This window comes from Neofelis nebulosa, chromosome 8 (assembly GCF_028018385.1).
Source record: "Neofelis nebulosa isolate mNeoNeb1 chromosome 8, mNeoNeb1.pri, whole genome shotgun sequence".
Lineage (NCBI taxonomy): Eukaryota > Metazoa > Chordata > Mammalia > Carnivora > Felidae > Neofelis > Neofelis nebulosa.
Window position 1 is genome coordinate 96,400,617 of NC_080789.1, and position 17,324 is coordinate 96,417,940.

The following is a 17,324-nucleotide window of genomic DNA, read 5'->3' on the forward strand; positions in this document are numbered from 1 at the left end:
TATGATCCAGAGGCTATGAAAGTAAGTTAGAGTCATAGGTAGAAGTCACCTGGTGGTGGCCTGAAGTATTGAGCCTTTTTTATTTTAGGCAAAGGAAATCAGAAAGCTTTTTGAGTGAGATAAAGCAGAAGTATTTGAGGTGGAAAAGGATTGGGAGAATATTGAGATCACTTACTATTAGTTTAGGTGTAAGGTCATGAAGGTCTAGAGTAGGATAGTGGTTCTAAAAATGGAAAAGAAACAGATTTAAGGACATGCTAAAGAAGGATCAGCAAGACAGTAATTGGCAGACTGGGGGAAAAGGGAGGTGTCAAAGAGGGTACCAGTGAGATTAGAAAATGGTACTGTCAGTGTACCAGTGAGATTAGAAAATGGTACTGTTGACTCTTGAAGTGTTTTTTTTTTTTTTGTTTTTGTTTTTGTTTTTGGTGGGTTGGGGGGCAGGTGATGAATTTAATGGCTAGAGGAGATAGCCAACAAGAGGTTATAGGTCCAGTAGTGAAGATTAGGCTGGAGATGAAAAAATTACCTGAATAGAGTTGCTTTATTGATCAGGTGAACTTGGCTTTCTCTACTATACTTTTGCATTTCAGGAACAAGAAAGAGAGAATCTTGGGGATATCTATAATTGAGAAGTGGGGGGGGGGCGAGATTTGAAACTAAAAGGCAAATGAAGCATGACCAGAAAAATAAGAATAATAGCGTAGTATAGTATAAGGAGAACATTCTGTATAGGTAGAGCTATCGTCAACACTGTTGAATGCTAGAGAGGTCAAGAATAAGGACTGAGAAAAGGCCATTGGATTTGGTTAGGAAGACTTGGAGAGAGTAGGATTAGTTGAGTGACGGGTGGAGAGTTACTGTAAATTAGAATAAGAGGTGGTGGTATGAAGTAATATTCAGCATTGTAAGATTTTGTGGTGAGGAGAAATACAATTCTCTTGGTGGTAGCAAGGTTAGGGATATTAAAGTTTTTGATAGCAGGGACCTGGCAGGAGTCATTGAAGATCTAAGAAATAGGGAATCATCCATAGAGCAAAGTTGCAGAGAGGAAGTAGGGAGGCTGAATCAAAAGTTTTGCTTTAACCTTAAAAAGGAGAAAGTGTAACTTGTCATTTGAGACTGTGGACAAGATAAAGGAGGATGGGTGGGACATGTGGAGATTTTTGAGAAGTTTAAATTAAGTTGTTGGGGATATATGACATTTACCTTGTTAGAGTGAACTCTAGGATTTCCTTTTAACAGTTCGTAGGTTTAAGTATAGTCCTTTATTTCTTTCTGTATTTTTTTTTTAAAGATCTTATTTTTATTTTAATTTTTATTTTATTTATTTATTTTTTAAACGTTTATTTATTTTTGAGACAGAGAGAGACCGAGCATGAACGGGGGAGGGTCAGAGAGAGGGAGACACAGAATCTGAAACAGGCTCCAGGCTCTGAGCTGTCAGCACAGAGCCTGACGCGGGGCTCGAACTCACGGACCGTGAGATCATGACCTGAGCCGAAGTCGGCTGCCTAACCAACTGAGCCACCCAGGTGCCCCTAAAGATCTTATTTTTAAGTAATATCCACACCCAACATGGGACTTGAACTCAACAATGCTGAGATCAGGAGTTGCATAGTGACTGTAGTCACTGAGCTGTAGTGACTGAGCCAGCAGGGGTCCCTAAGTATAGTCCTTTAGAAATCTTAATTATAAACAGTACTGCTAAGTTAAAAGAAGTTAACTTGTTCCCCACCCCAACCTTCTTTTATTCCTCTTGTACTTAGGCTTCTGAAGCCTTAAATGGTCAGATGGGTTCTTTGGATTTTGTAGACCACATGTTCAGTAGAAATGTTTGACTTGAAAGTCATAAACAGACTTACTATTACTAGATTTAGCTGATACTTAATGCCATATGCAGATCTGGTCCACAGTTTTCCAAGGATAGTGCCAAAGAAAGGTGCTCAATAAATATTAGATTATTATCAGTTTTGGACTTTAAATTATAAGTGCTCAGACTTAGCCTTGTGCAGCACTTGGCATTGTACCCTTCATTAATAGAGACCCTTTTCCTGATTTTTTGAATTGGCTCCTAGTATGAGGGGCTCGATATAAGAGAGTGCACTGGACACGGTGAGTACTGATAAATCAGTGTGATGAATGAAGGCATGAAATTAGTTAAAAGTGAATCAATCTGTGAGGGAGATTTATAAATTTGTCAATAACAGTATCAGATGTACAGAATAAGCAGAAAGAGCTCTTAGTCACTTTTTAAAAAATCTATCCACCCATTTGTTTTTGACTAAGAAAGTTGAATTTAAGCTTTGTTAGAAGGGAAATTCATGTTATAGATGAAAATAGTGGACTTTATAACTCCATTTGGCAGCCATAATCCATAAACTGGCTTAAACATCATTTTTTTCTTTATGCTTTTTTGAGCACCTTAATTTTTTGAAATTAATTTCTTAAAAACGGGGTAGCAATTACTTTTAAATGGTATGTGGTATTGGCTTTGGATGACACAGTTTTAGACCTTCGGTAAGTAATTGTGGGAGAAGATTATGTAGATTATTATATAATTCTGGTAGTATTTTTCCTTCCTCATTTGTCTTATCTCAGCCTTTAGATCTGTGCTATCCAATACGACCACTTGTCTATTTAAATGTAAATGAATTAAGATAAAATAAAATAAAAGATTTAATTTCTTAGTCATACTAGCCATGTTTTAGGTGCTTCCTAGCCACATGTGGTCAGTGGGTACTGTATTGCCCAGTGGAGAGTCTATTTCTATTATCATAGAAAGTTGTGTGGATAGTTGTAGTCTAGATCTTTAGTTACTAATAATGCCTGGAAAGTAAATATCAGGAACTTGGAATAGATACTTAAAACACCCCAAACCATGGAATTTATACAGCTTCAATCCTAACAAAGTCAGCCTTCTAAAAGTTAAATATTATTTCTTTAGGATAGCCTTTGTATTTAATTTTGGTCTTAGGCCTTACTCAGAGGTCATTCTGATAATAATGTAAGACAGAATAAAATAGTTGTGCTAAGAGCTGTCTCTGCCAGACTGTTTATTTAACAGCTTAATTAAGGTATAATTGATGATACAATAAATTGTGCATATGGAAAGTATAACATTTAATAAAGTTTTGATATGTATATATCTCTGGAACCATCATCATAGCCAACCTAATATATCTATTACCTACAGGTTTCCTCATGCCTCTTTATAATCCCTCCCTGTATAAGCCCTGTTCTTTTTTTACCCTCTCTGTTCACCTCTAGACAATTGCTGATTTGCTTTCTGTCACAATAGAGTAATTTGAATTTTCTAAAATTTTGTATAAGTGGAGTCATGCAATCTATACTCTCTTTTTTTTGGTCTGACTTCTTTCACTCTCCATAATTATTTTGAGATTCACATATTGTATGAGATTACATGTACACATAATTCATTACTTTTTATTGTATGGATGTATCACAGTTTGTTCATCTATCTGTTGATGACTGCTGCTGTTGATAAGCTGCTATGAACATTTATATACAGGTCTTTGTATTGACATATGCTTTTATTTCTCTTGAGTAAATACCTAGGCATGGAATGGCTGGATAATATGGTAGGTTGTATGTTTAACCTTTTAAGAACTATTTTCCAAATTGGCTGCACCATTTTACATTCTCTCCAGTAGGGTGTGAATGTTCCACTGGTTCCATCGTTGCAAATTCTTGGAATGGCCAAGCTTTTTAATGTGACAGACTATTTTAACCAGAAAAGACTGTCCTAGGAGAATTAATTCCTGGTTCTTGCAACTTTTTGTATTTAAGTGCTACAAAAATAGTATTTTGTGAAAAGATTTTAAGACAGTCTTCTACAGATTTATTTACTCTTATTTTTGATAGTATTTGTTCATTAATGCTGATTTGAAACTCAATTTATGAGAGCCATTACATTTCCTTTCTTACTTATTTCTCTTTTTTTGTTCTAGCGGCCCCTTTGTTGCTTTATGCAAACAGACGGGACTTGCGATTGGTTGATGCTACAAATGGCAAAGAGAATGCTACGATTGTAGTTGGAGGCTTGGAGGATGCAGCTGCGGTGGACTTTGTGTTTGGTCATGGCTTGATATACTGGAGTGATGTCAGCGAAGAAGCCATTAAACGAACAGAGTTTAACAAAACTGAGAGTGTACAGAATGTTGTTGTCTCTGGATTATTGTCCCCTGATGGACTGGCATGCGATTGGCTTGGAGAAAAATTATACTGGACAGATTCTGAAACAAATCGGATTGAAGTTTCTAATTTAGATGGATCTTTACGAAAAGTTTTATTTTGGCAAGAGTTGGATCAACCCAGAGCTATTGCCTTAGATCCTTCAAGTGGGTAAGTTTTGTGCAATGTACAAAGGCTGTTGCATCTCTGTTTCCTGGTTTCTTTCTGCTAGCATAGACTCCCCCATCCCCAAGAGAAAAGAGGTCAAAAACCCAATTTTAGATTCTTTGAGCTTCTTTTCAAGTAGACTTGAATGTGGAAGATTGTGTTGTGTTCTTTAAGATGTTTCTGTAAACAGTTTTGTTTCTAATATCACTTACAGGACAGCAATATATAGAGTTCTTGGTTTGTTTTCTACATTTAATAAGTACAAGAGGATAATTAGAAGAAGAAGGAATGAAGACCTAAAAGAGTAGTATTGATTTATGGATCTTAAAACTTTCATTGTATATGCAATCATTTTGTAGTACTAGTGTTTTTTTAATTAAACTCTGAACTATTATTTAATAATGTAATATGCCAGTATTGAATGAACAATAAAAATTAAGTTGTTAACTCATTTCTAATTCAAGAGATTTGCTGTAAAGATTTATTTTCTAATGAGAAGGGAAACGTAAAGCCAAGGGTAAATCCTGTTAGAAAATGTGAACTGTGTCATTATATGCTTCTGTTACTATGCTTCACTTCTACCATATACCATTCCTTGATACTTGTTTATTGAATATGTTGTCATGCCACCTGTCATGGTAGGGGTAGATAAACATCTAAACATGAACCTGAAATGAGTTACTAGTAATTTAAAATCTAAAGATAAGTAACCTGCAAATAACCATTTTAACACTTCGTTTTCTTTGACTTTCAAGTATGTTGGAATGTTTTAAAATTCATTTATAGGAGTGCCTGGGTGGCTCAGTCGGTTAAGCGTCCAACTTCAGCTCAGGTCATGATCTCATGGTTCGTAAGTTCAGGCCCCTTGTTGGGCTCTGTACTGAAGGTCAGAGCCTGGAGCCTGCTTCAGATTCTGTTTCCCCCTCTCTTCTGCTCCTCCTGTGCTTATACTCTGACTCAGTATAGTGAAACTTTAGGATGAGAAGTCTGGAACACACATGTAATTTTTATGTGTGTGTATTTATATATATATATATATATATGTGTGTGTGTGTGTGTGTGTGTGTATTAAAATTGTATAATTTTCAGAGGGGCATTAAGAGGTATCTGCTAAAGTCAGGATGGTCTTTTCATAAAGCATGATAAAATACAGTGGTTCTAGTGGGAGGAAAAAGTATTGAGTGGCCCAAGGAGGAGGTCACAGATGTTGGATATGCAATAAACTGTACAGATTGAAGAATTTGGTTGTTGAGAACTTGAAAGATATTTTTGACAAATGGAATCTGTTTTTCCAACAAAGTTTGAGAGTCTCCGTGTTGAAATGTTTGTGAGGTTACTGCTTTATAGAGCATACAGGGTTTTTGGTGCTTTCAGTGGTCATTAGGGAACTTTGGTGAAAAGACAAATAGTTCTTAAAATTTTTTTTTTTGACAGACTTAATTTTATAACTGTAAGGGTGATGATGGCAATTTAGCCAAATATCCATTAAATAGTATGTTTAGAGTTCTGCTTTTTGTGTTCTTGTTGGGGAGAAAGAATATCTTTAAGGATTTGCAGTGTATTTAAAGACAGAAAACTTGGGAGAGAGAACTTTCCCTTCTTCAAAAGCCTGTTTATTTGCATTATGTAGTGTGTAAGTGGAGAGGGGAAGAGTGTTAAAAAAAAATTGGAAGGGCCACAGACCTCTTGTGGAGGATGGGTAGATAAAAGAGCTTGATTACCACAGTTCTGGAGCAGCATGTAGATCATTTCTATAAGGAATAATACAATAGTACATCATATAAGGGATAATGTGATGGTACATATTCAAGGGAGCTGAATTTATAGGTAACTCTTCACTCAGGATTTGATAATATAATGATTAAATGAGTCATTCTCATTTTGTGCCCTAAAGCTGATCAGCTTTACTTCTGGGTGTCTCATCTGATAAGTATCTAGGAAGTAAGTTTACCGTATGATTAAAAAATACATTAGAGTTTTTCTGTGGCTAACTTCCCAGTATTGAAGATGAGAAACCACCAAAGACTCAGCTGATCAAGAATATTACTGGAAGAATCAATAAAACTGTGCTTTGAAGGTAGACAGTAATGTTATTAAAGCTTCTAAGGGATGTTCAGTGAAGGCGTAAAGTTTACTCAGACACTCAAATATTTTTTCATTATTTTTGAAGGTTGTGGTTAGTGTTGCTTATGTGTAGGAGTGTGTATGTAAATTTTCTCCCCCTCCCATTCTTAAAATCTTTTTAATTTTTGGAAAGTTATGTGTCATATGGCTATTTTTAAAATCACACAACTGGAAATAAATAGAATGCAGCCAAATGGTATACATTTGGTAGTTAGCATGATGGAGTGTAAAATTATATTTTAAACTCATGCATTTAAAAATATATTCTATCAGTCTTCAGTGTTGATCTTAAATTTATGTTAAGGATTGTGGTTTTACTGGAAAAGTAATTTTAGATTGAGTACATCACTTATCAAACAGAAGAGATGATTTCCAGATTTATTTTTGGGGGGAGAAATGAAGTTTACTTTCCAGAGAAAGTACATGAAAACAGTGCTGAAGAAAAATGTAGGCCTTATCAGAGTTCCAGTATCCTGGGTTATGGGGTTCAGAAGAGCTGACTGAGCTCTCTCACATCAGCTTATGTAAAAGGAAAGCTATTGAATGACTGGTATTGTTTGAGCCCTGGGAACTAGTGCAGACATCTGTGTGCTTTCGGATGTATGGAGTTCTTTGTGTGATCAGTCCATTTAGCCTAGACTGAAGGAAGATTTTTATTTCCCTCCCTAAATTTGGCCTCTGTTAGTCTGAGATTTTTTTTTCTTTCTTTTGAGTGATGGCAGTGTAGAATTCAGAATAAGGGGCAGGAAAATGTGTGTATACAAATTGTTCCAGAAATGAACAACCATAGTTAGAGAAAGCAGTATCCTTACTTTATAGGGAAAGGTATTCCTGACTGTGTGGCTGCTCTAAGTGTAAGTTCCTTAGTCTGTTTCACAATGACTGTACTAATCTTAGTGATGTTGAGGGCCAGGTGTTTCAGGTACACATAAAGCAGTTTTAAGAGTTTTTTGTTTGTTAAGGATCTGTTCATATTTCAAATCCTTTTGGATATTTTTGAAAAAGTTAAACTTTAGTGATTCAGTCTGAAGTGAATTCATACTGAACCACTTTGAATGATACATATTTTTAAAATATATTCTTATCATGAAGAATAATATTTATAGTACTAAGAGCTCTGCTTTAAAAATGCTTGCAGAACTCAGTGGAAAAAGAATAATGTATACTTTCCTCAACAATTATATACATTTAATTGTCATATCTTGAGTATGTTTAAAAGTATTTTCTACACTGTTATGTTCCAGGTGACAAAAATCATTCCTGCCACATAGAAGGTGTTCAAAAATATTTAAAAAATCTTTTAATGTCTATTTAATTTTGAGAGAGACAGACAGAGCAGGAGTGGGGGAGGGGCAGAGAGAGAAGGAGACACAGAATTTGAAGCAGGTTCCAGGCTCTGAGCTGTCAACACTGAGCCCACTGCGGGGCTTGAACCCATGAACTGTGAGATGACCTGAGTCCAAGTTGGCCGCTTAACCAACTGAGCCACCTAGGCACCCCAATAAATATCTTTTGAGTGACTGGATTTTTTATTTTCTTTCATAATCCTTTTAGTTTTCCTTGTTAGAGGAGAAAATGTTTTCTAAGCAAATGTAAATTTTAGCATCATCTCATGAATTCTACCTCAGTATGGTTTTGATTATAATTTCTTATTTAAAACATAATAAGGTTTTTAGTTTTTTCAATTCAGTTCATCAAGATTATATTTTATGGAAATATAAAAGTCACTTATAAAGTCACTTATAAATATAAGTCATTTTATCTTTTTGGACTTCAGTTTTCTCATCTCTAATATGATGGGTTTCTTTCAGTTTTGACATTGTTTAAACTTAAAAAGTGAAGATATTTAAATAAGTACTCTATATCAATTTAAAATTTTTTACTTTACAATTATACATTCAAGTCCATAATTTAGTGTATGTTACACTTAGAATTATTTCTGCAGAACAGATTCTTTTAAAAATTTTTTTTCTAAAGTTTTTTTTTAATGTTTGTTTATTTTTGAGAGAGAGGGAGAGAGTGCACAAGTGGGGGAAAGGCAAAGAGAGAAGGGGATGGAGGATCTGAAGTGGGCTCTGTGCTGATAGCAGAGAGCTCGGTGTGGGGCTGGAACTCATGAACCTTGAGATCATGACCTGAGCCAAAGTCAGATGCTTAACTGACTGAACCACCCAGGTGCCCCTTTGCAGAACAGATTCTTAAAATTTGTTTCTACTGCCCTTATTGCATAGGTCATCACACTCAACACCCCCCCCCCCCCCCCCGCCCTTTTTTAGGGCTATTCGACTCATAAAACCAGTTTGCCAATTCTACGTGATGTAAATTGGAAAATACTGTAAACTGTCAAAGGTTCTTTTTGTTTGAAGAATGAAAAAGATAGCAAATTACTTTCAGGCAGATTATATAGGTTAAACATATGTTTGGGAGGTGAGGTTTTGAGATTACTACCCCAAATTTAAGAGAAACGTATTAGAAAAGCCACTAATCCAGGAAATCTGGATTATTGGTTTGGCTTTACCCGCCTCTGGGGTATGATGCAAGGTCCTTGAAAATGAAAAGAAAACTTTTTAAGAATAAGTAAGTGTGTGTGTATATGTATATTTTCAAATGTTAGTGTAGGGCTCTTTACTTAAAAAAAAGAAAAATCTTAACTCATATCCAATTTTTACAAGAAATCTTAATCCCATCCAATTTTTAGTTCTTTATGTCTACTATTCTTTATGTCTACTATCCATTACCCTTAGATTGAGTTTTAATTATGTAGTCAAAATTTTTTTATGTCCTCTATCTCCAGGCCCACTTTTATTGAAGGAATATTAAAAAGGAATATTTGCAGTATAACTAAATGACTTTACCTAGTCCAGTCTCTTAATAGTTTTGGTTTTTCAGTAAACGCTTTCCTTGCTTGCAGCACTGACCTTTTAATTCAGCCTAAGCAGAAAGAAGAATAAAATTTTGTGAGAGTAAACAACAGGATACCTTTAACTGTCTGTATTTTGGTGATCTTACGTACCCTTGCTGTATTCCACTGTGATTGGCTCTTTAGAAGCTACAGTAAATTATTTTTATTTTTATTTTTTATTTTTTTTAAGACATAAAAAGACATTTTATTATTGTTTTGCTACATAACAGTGAATACACTCAATTGCATTTTCTCAAATGGCAAATAAGACACAAGATAACATCTCTTTGATTCCTGAAAACCTCAATATCATCTGTCTTTTGGTGGATCCAGTTTCCTACGACGTCTATGATACTGTCCATGAGGATACCAACGGTGCTTAGTAGTAAAGAACATTTTGCTAAGTTGTTCTATCATAGGTCCTGCTCCAAGGGTTCATTTTTTTCTTCTAATCTGGTTTTCAGCACTTGATCATGTGTTTCTTCATTATTACACACAGGATCTGGCCGTGGGATAGGTTTTGTATGTTCATATGGAATGTCCACAGAAGGGTGGTAGCATACTATTGTCCTGCCATCAGATGTCAAAGCAAGCTCTACTTTGCAATTATAGTCATCTGGAAGAGGCGAATACGTAGATTTATGACAAACACAATATAAAGCTCCGTTTTGAATCGGAAATAAATGTTTCCAGATAGTTCTGTTTGATATCACCCGTTTTACTGCTGCTAATACCATGGTGACTCAAGATGCTTATCCGGTGGTGTGAAAGATGACCTGGAGAAACTGCTTTTAAAATCTGCTTCCAGGGGCGCCTGGGTGGCGCAGTCGGTTAAGCGTCCGACTTCAGCCAGGTCACGATCTCGCGGTCCGTGAGTTTGAGCCCCGCGTCAGGCTCTGGGCTGATGGCTCGGAGCCTGGAGCCTGCTTCCGATTCTGTGTCTCCCTCTCTCTCTGCCCCTCCCCCGTTCATGCTCTGTCTCTCTCTGTCCCAAAAATAAATAAAAAACGTTGAAAAAAAAAAAAAAATCTGCTTCCAGGCATACCTATTTTCATCCCTGACCGACGCTCACCGCGAGCCCGCCGTCTTACCTCCTACAGTAAATTATTTTTAACTGGCACCAAATATTTGTGCCATTGAGCCTTTAAGATTTTGGAAGGAGTTTGCCAGAGAGCTGATTTGTGAGGTAGGAAGAAAATGATTGTCTTTAGTATTTTTCGCATTATTTAATATTGATACTGTATTCCTTTTAGAAGTTTTTCTCTTAAGACTTCCTGATTTTTATACTCTTTGGTTTTCCTATCACTTGGACCACTCTTTTCCTTCTTTCACTAGCTCTTGAGATACGGAATAGTAAAAGTGCATCATTTTCTTTATTCTTTCCCTGAGATTATATCCATTTCCATAGCTTTTGCATAGAAGCAGATAGCCAATTATGCTAAAATAGAAAGCTTCATACTAGTCTTTGCTTTAAAACATTGGTTCTGTGTATGAAGGACCTTGCTCCATATCTCAGCAACGTACAGTTTTGAAAGATGTCCTGCAAACTGGGGGAGCCTATTTTCTACCCATTAAATCCTAGAACTGGTAGGAAATCTTGAGGATCTTATAGCTAAAGGCCTTCACTTTTTGGCTAAAGAAACCAAGGCCTTGGCCAAAATAAGAGACAGCTAGATTCTAATTTACAATTTTTTTTTTTTTTTTGTAATTTGAGAGAGAGAGAGTGAGCAGGGGAGAGGGGTGGAGGTGTGGGGGGAGGATGCAGGAGAGGGAGAGGGGGAGAGAGAATCTTAAGCAGGCTTCATGCTTGGTGCAGAACTTGATGGAGGGCTCAGTCTCACGACCATGGGGTCATGACTGACCTAAGCCGAAATCAAGCCTTGGACGCTTAACCAACTGAGCCATCCAGGCACGCCAAGACAGCCAGATTCTTAGCTGAGATTTTTCAGTCTCACATTAAGTGCTTTTTTCTTCATGAAAAGCATCTTGATAAAGCTGTGTTTCTTGTTTTGTTTTGCAAATTGAATTACTTTAAAAATGCAACATGGTAGCTTTATTTAAAGAAGGATTTTTGTAAATTCTTTGTTTTTTAGATTTATACGCTATCATTTTTTATTTTACCATTGCTTTTTGCATGCACTTAATCCACTTGGGTTCAGCTTCCTTATATTGAAGTATGTACTTCAGCTTTTTTTAGCAAAAGTTGATTAATTATAAACTCTTGGTCTTCATCTGAAAATGTATTTAGTTTGCCCTCATTTGTGAGTGAAAATTAGTTGATTATAGAATCTGGGCAATAGTTATTTTCATTCAGTTGTAGGAGGGTCTTATGATTTTAATTGTTGCTATGAGAGGTCTGTTATTTTCTAATTAACATTGTGGCTTTGTAAGTACTTTATCTGTTGTTGTTTTTTTTTTTCCTGGTTCTTTAGAAGCAGCCCATAAGCATCTCTTAAGTTTTGATATTTTGCAGCTTTTCCTACACTGTGTCTAGATGTAGCTCTATTTTTTTTTTTTTTTTTTTTTTTTTAGTCCTGCTTAGAACTCATGTTTGTAAAATCTATTATTATTGTTTGGTAGTTCTAGAAACTTATCATCCATTATTTTTTACTTTTCCCTCATCATCCTTAGAATCCTTTGGAACTCCTTTCTGCTCCATGACTCTTAATCTTGTTTTCATATCATCTCTTTATTTCTCTGGGCTAGTGTGTAGTTTATTTTTTTACTTGTCTTCCAGATAACTAATTCTTTTCTCAGGTGTGCCTAATTTTGCAGTTTAATGAATCAATTGAGCTTTTAATGTCAGTGACTATGCTTTTCTAGAAGCTCTTTGTGCTCCTCATTTAAAAGACTTATGAGAAAATGTCAGCCTACATGAAAGTAGAGAGAATAGCATACCAATAATTTTAGACTTATAAAAAAGTTACAAAAATAGTACACCCCGCATCCCTTAAGATTAACATTTTATTTAACCATAGAACAGTTATATAGACCAAGAAATTAATGTTGATATAGTACTGTATCTCTGTGTACCATATTTAAATTTGTCCAGTTTTCCTACTAGTGTCCTTCTGGTCTAGGATCCCATATTGCATTTAGTTGGTATCTACATAGTCTTTTCTAATCTGGGACATTTTAGCAGTCTTTGTCTTTATAACCTTGACCTTTTGAACATTACTGGACAGTCATTTTTTAGAATGTCTCTCAATTTGGGTTTGTCTGATGTTTTCTTATGATTGATTAAGGTTATACTTTTTTGGCAAGAATACCACAGAAGTGATGTGTGCTCTTCTCAGGGCATCCATCATATCAATAGTGCATGATATGAATCCTGGCGATGTTATATTTGATTACTTATGATGTTGTCTGCCAGAGTGTTTTTTTTTTTTTTAAACTGGATTTACTGTTATTTTCCTTGCAATAAATATTGGAAGCTGTGTAGTTACCTTGTTTCTCATCATTCTTTTATCCACTAATTTAGGCATTCTTTGATGGTTTTTGCCTGCGACGATGATTGCTGTGGTTTTGCCACATGGTGATTTTTCTAGTTCCATTGTTTCTTCCACATGTATTAAATTCTACTTTAATGAAGAGTTATCTTGTTCTTCCCACTTATTTATTTATGTATTGTTTATATTAGTATGGACTCATGTGCATTTCTTTAATTCTATAGATTATAGTCCAGTATAATGTCATCATTTTTTGCTTAAACTGTCCCAGATTTGGCCATTGGGAGCTCCTTCAAATTTGTTTCTGTGTCCTTTTGATAAGTCCTCATCATTTTTTGAGTACTTATAATGGTCTGACCGTGGAAGATGTTTCAGACTTATTTTGTCCTTTTTCTACTTCGTGCTTAGAATCAACCATTCCTCCAAGGAGCTCTGTCTCCTTTTATTGGAAAATGGTATTTATTTATTTATTTATCTGTTTATCTATTTATCTATGAGAGAGAGAGAGCGAGTGAGAGAGCTGGGGAGGGGCAGAAAGAGAGGGAGACACAGAATCCAAAGCAGGCTCTAGGTTCTGAGGTGTCAGCACAGAGCCTGACGTGGGGCTCGAACCCACAAACTATGAGATCATGATCTGAGCCAAAGTCGGACACTTAACTGACTGAACCACCCAGGCACCCCTGGAAAATGGTATTTAGAAACTAAGATCTGGAAGCTAAGTGTGTTCATTGCTACTAGGTTTTCATTGCTTTTAAGACCTCTTAGTACACAGAGTTAAGAAATACATGGATGTGTACACGTGCACATAGTTCTGTGTATTTTCATCTTTGTCTATATATTCAAAAAAACATGAGTTCATTATATCCAGTTCCAACCCACTGCTGCAAAATTATATTATAGTCTTGTCCTTTTCTTCTTTTGGTCTGTTCTTTGATATTGAGAAACCTGGTCTTATCCACAGTATATTTTTGTATATTTGGGTGCAAACCTAGTGTGCAAGGGTTTCAGAATTGCTAACCTATTCTATGAGTAACAAATTTACTGTCTAGAATACAATGCTATGAAACTACTGTCCATAGAGTCAAAATACTGTCTTTGAAATTTATTTAGGTAATTTCTTATCTGTTGCAGTGTGGCTGTGTTCTTCATTTATAAAACAATTATTACTGTTTGTATTCCATTTCGAATGTTCCCCTGTATCCTAGCTGATTTTAAGTATTGATTTATATTGGAGTTTGTCAAACAATTGCCATTTTTTAAGAGTTAGAAATAACACAAAAAGTTATACTCTGAGTAGTGTCCTTCTTCCCCATCTCTTTTACCCTGGTCCTATTCCCCCTTCCTGTCCAGTCTGTTCCCTCTTATTTATAGGTATTTTACTTTCATTAATTTTTGGTTTTATCTTCTTGAATTCCTTTTTGCACAAATGAGCTAATGCACGAGTGTTCTTTTATAGTTCTGTGTGTTTCCATCTTTGTCTACATATGAAAAGAACATGAGTTCATGTTGATAACTCCAGTTCCAGTCCACCACCGCAAAATTACATACTAGTCTTGTCCCTTTCCTCTTTTGGTCCATTCTGTGATAGTGGAAGCCTGGTCTTATCCACCTCCCCCTGCCTTTTTTCCCCTCTCATCCTGTTGCCTTACTGGAAAGATTGTACAGTTATCCAGTAGAATGTTTTAGATTTTGGATTTTCTAAGTGATCCTTGTAATGTTTGACTTATTTTTATGTCTTTACATTTCTTATAAAATGAAATTTAAAATAGAAGACTTAGTGACAAACTCAACATTTTGCACGAATGCTTCATAGGTAGTACTAAGTACTTTGTATTCATCACATCAGAAAGCACATAATATCTTGTCCTCCTTGTAGTGATACTAAGATAGTTCATTAGGTTCAGATGGTGAAAGTTAACATCTTTATTATAAAGCTGAGTTTTTCCTCTTATATCCTTCACATAATTTGTGGGATGATCCTTTTGTACCATGCCAATATCCAGTTCCTCATCTATTGATTGTTTTAACACCCACTGAACATTATTTTTTTGTATTATTTTATTAGGAATATCTGTTACTGTTTTATGATGTTTTATCTCATGTATTTTATTCCATATTTTATGTGTTTTAATCTTTTTAAATATTTATGATCTCTATTAGATTGCTCGGTTGTCTAAAGTTTTTAGAAATTCACTTCTGTGCTTTGTTATATTTGCTGTTTCTTGCTTAAGGTGAACTGTTGTTTCCATAGGTACTGTATAGTTTCGGATTGTGAGCTGATCTTCAGAGGAGTTACTGGCCTTGGGGTGGGGGGTTGGTGGTGCATATCCCTCTAGAGAGGTTTTAGTTTGCTTCTGCTAACCACCCTACAGGGTTTCCAGGGACAACTTTATTTTCTATTTTTAAATTGAAATATAATTTCTATACAGTAAAATGCACAGACCTTATTTATGCGGTTTTAGCAGATGTGTACACCTATGTTATCACCTTGTTCAAGCAGAGATCATTTTTTACATTTAATTTTTGGAGTTCGAAGTTCCTGTACCATGTACAGAGAATTAATTCAACCTCTAAACCGATGTGAGGGCAGTGTGTGGTTACAAAGTCTTTGCTGATTTTTCCTACCTTTTCAGAACCTAGGCCAAGACTGAAAAGCTCCTCTGCCTTCCTCTGCCAGTGGCAGATTTTTGTATTTCATTGTTCCCAGGGAGTCTGTGAAATGTGCAAGAATCTTCTCACAGTGTGTTTCTTATGTGTCAGGGCCTTATCTTCCCTGTTTTGCTGCTGAAACAGAAGTCCCTCAGTTTCTGAGATGAGAACATCCTAAAGGGTTGTTGTAACATCAAGCATGTACTGCTTTTTACCTCCCTGTTCATTTTTGGCTGTCTAGAGATTTCTTCCCCTACTTTCATGATACTTAGCTCTATATTTAAAAGCTTGTTTATGTATTTTTATTTTGTGTATATGTATGTCTTAGTCTGTTTGGGCTGCTGTAACAAAATAGTGAATGGCTTATAATGACAAATTTATTGCTTACAGTTTGGAGGCTGGGAAGTCTAAGATTAGGGTGCCAGCATGGTCCCCTTCTGGTGAGGGCCCTCTTTTTGGTTCATAGCTGGTGCCTTCTTGCTGTGTCCTTACACGGTGGAACAACGTAGGGGTTTCTTTGTAGCTGTGTCCTCATTACTAAGCACCTCTCAAAGGCTCCACATCTTATCACCTTTGAGGGTTAGAATTTCAACATACGAATTTTGAGGGGACACAAGCATTCAGACCATGGCAATGTATAAATCAAATAAAAGTGGTTCTAGAGGTTTTGTAAAAGGAGGGTTTTCTGCTTATTTTATTATTAAATTATCAGAAATAGAAATTCTAACTTTCATGTTTTTAATATTGCCTTTTCTTATTGTGGATATATATGCAAGATAAGCATTATTCATACTTACTAATATGTGTATTAATGACTTTTAATTATAGGTAGGATTAAATAGGTAACTTCAAGAATCACAAAATGATTTATGATCAAGTATAGATTTGGTTCATTTAGTTTTTATGACTCAATTCTAAATGTTCTCTTTATTAGCCACCTTTGTGTGTAATTACATCTTGTAAAGGGTACAAAACCTAAACCAGTTTAGGTTTATTGAAACTGAGCGCTTCTGGATATTTTTGTTAGGGGAAACTGGATTCAGAATGGAGAACATACTAGACTAGGGTTTGTGAACATTTTGGAAAATTTATTATTTTATCCTTACCTAAATTGTAGACATTATTATGCTTTGGATTGTAGTAAATTTGTATAAAATGGTTGATACCTAGTCTGATTGTCAATTGAGGTATTTTTACTTCCTGGCATAAGAAATTTTGATGTTTTAAAAACTTAACAGTTTCTTTACTTACTGTAATTACTTCCTAATTAAAATAAAGCCTGTCTTCAACCCTTCACTTCATTTAAAATTTATTTTCCAGAAAGTATTGCAGTGGATATCAGGCCAGATACAACAATAAAATTACATTTGTATGGAAACTAGTGAATAGCATTTAACAACCTGGTACTGGTTCATGATTTTTGATGAATAGCAGATGTGAATACTATTGCAAACTGGCGCTGTAACCGTATATGTTTAATTCTTCAGTATCAAGTAAGAATGTTTATCTTCTCTTAAGTCAAAGCCAAAACAGAACCCATTGAAGCCAAAATAAATTAGGGGCCAAATAGACCACATAATTGAGAGTTAGTAATAATTGTTGCTGAAGATTTTTTCTATATGAGCCTGTAGCCTGGCCTGTGAGAAGCCACAGGCAACATTTATCAAACAGTCTTGCATCCTAAGGATACTAAAATTGGCTTTTCAATATGATGCGGATAAAAAACTTTTGCAGAATATATTACACAGCTAGTTGAATTTAGACACTTTATTGTTGAGTACATTCAGGTAATCATAGAGTTTCTAAGCTAGGTTAACTCCCCAAACAAAAAAACTAAG

The 17,324-nt window shown here is 35.4% G+C and overlaps 2 protein-coding genes across 4 annotated transcripts in view; one reads left to right on the top strand and one right to left on the bottom strand.

The window, feature by feature from the left end:
- Nucleotides 1–17,324, top strand: part of LRP6 (LDL receptor related protein 6) — a 181,722-nt gene that overhangs the window by 20,193 nt on the left and 144,205 nt on the right. For all 3 annotated transcript variants that reach the window (XR_009265896.1, XM_058743646.1, XM_058743645.1), the window contains exon 2: nucleotides 3,972–4,365. Coding sequence is in view for 2 of the 3 variants with exons in the window: in XM_058743646.1 (XP_058599629.1) it covers nucleotides 3,972–4,365 (394 nt within the window). In the remaining variant the exon portion in view is untranslated. The remainder of the gene's footprint in view (nucleotides 1–3,971; nucleotides 4,366–17,324) is intronic.
- LOC131519984 (large ribosomal subunit protein mL42-like) lies at nucleotides 9,550–10,515 on the bottom strand. The gene is given in 3 exon segments (XM_058743653.1): nucleotides 9,550–9,813; nucleotides 9,816–10,202; nucleotides 10,434–10,515. Coding segments are annotated over 2 exon segments (426 nt in total). The 5' UTR covers nucleotides 10,126–10,202; nucleotides 10,434–10,515; the 3' UTR covers nucleotides 9,550–9,697.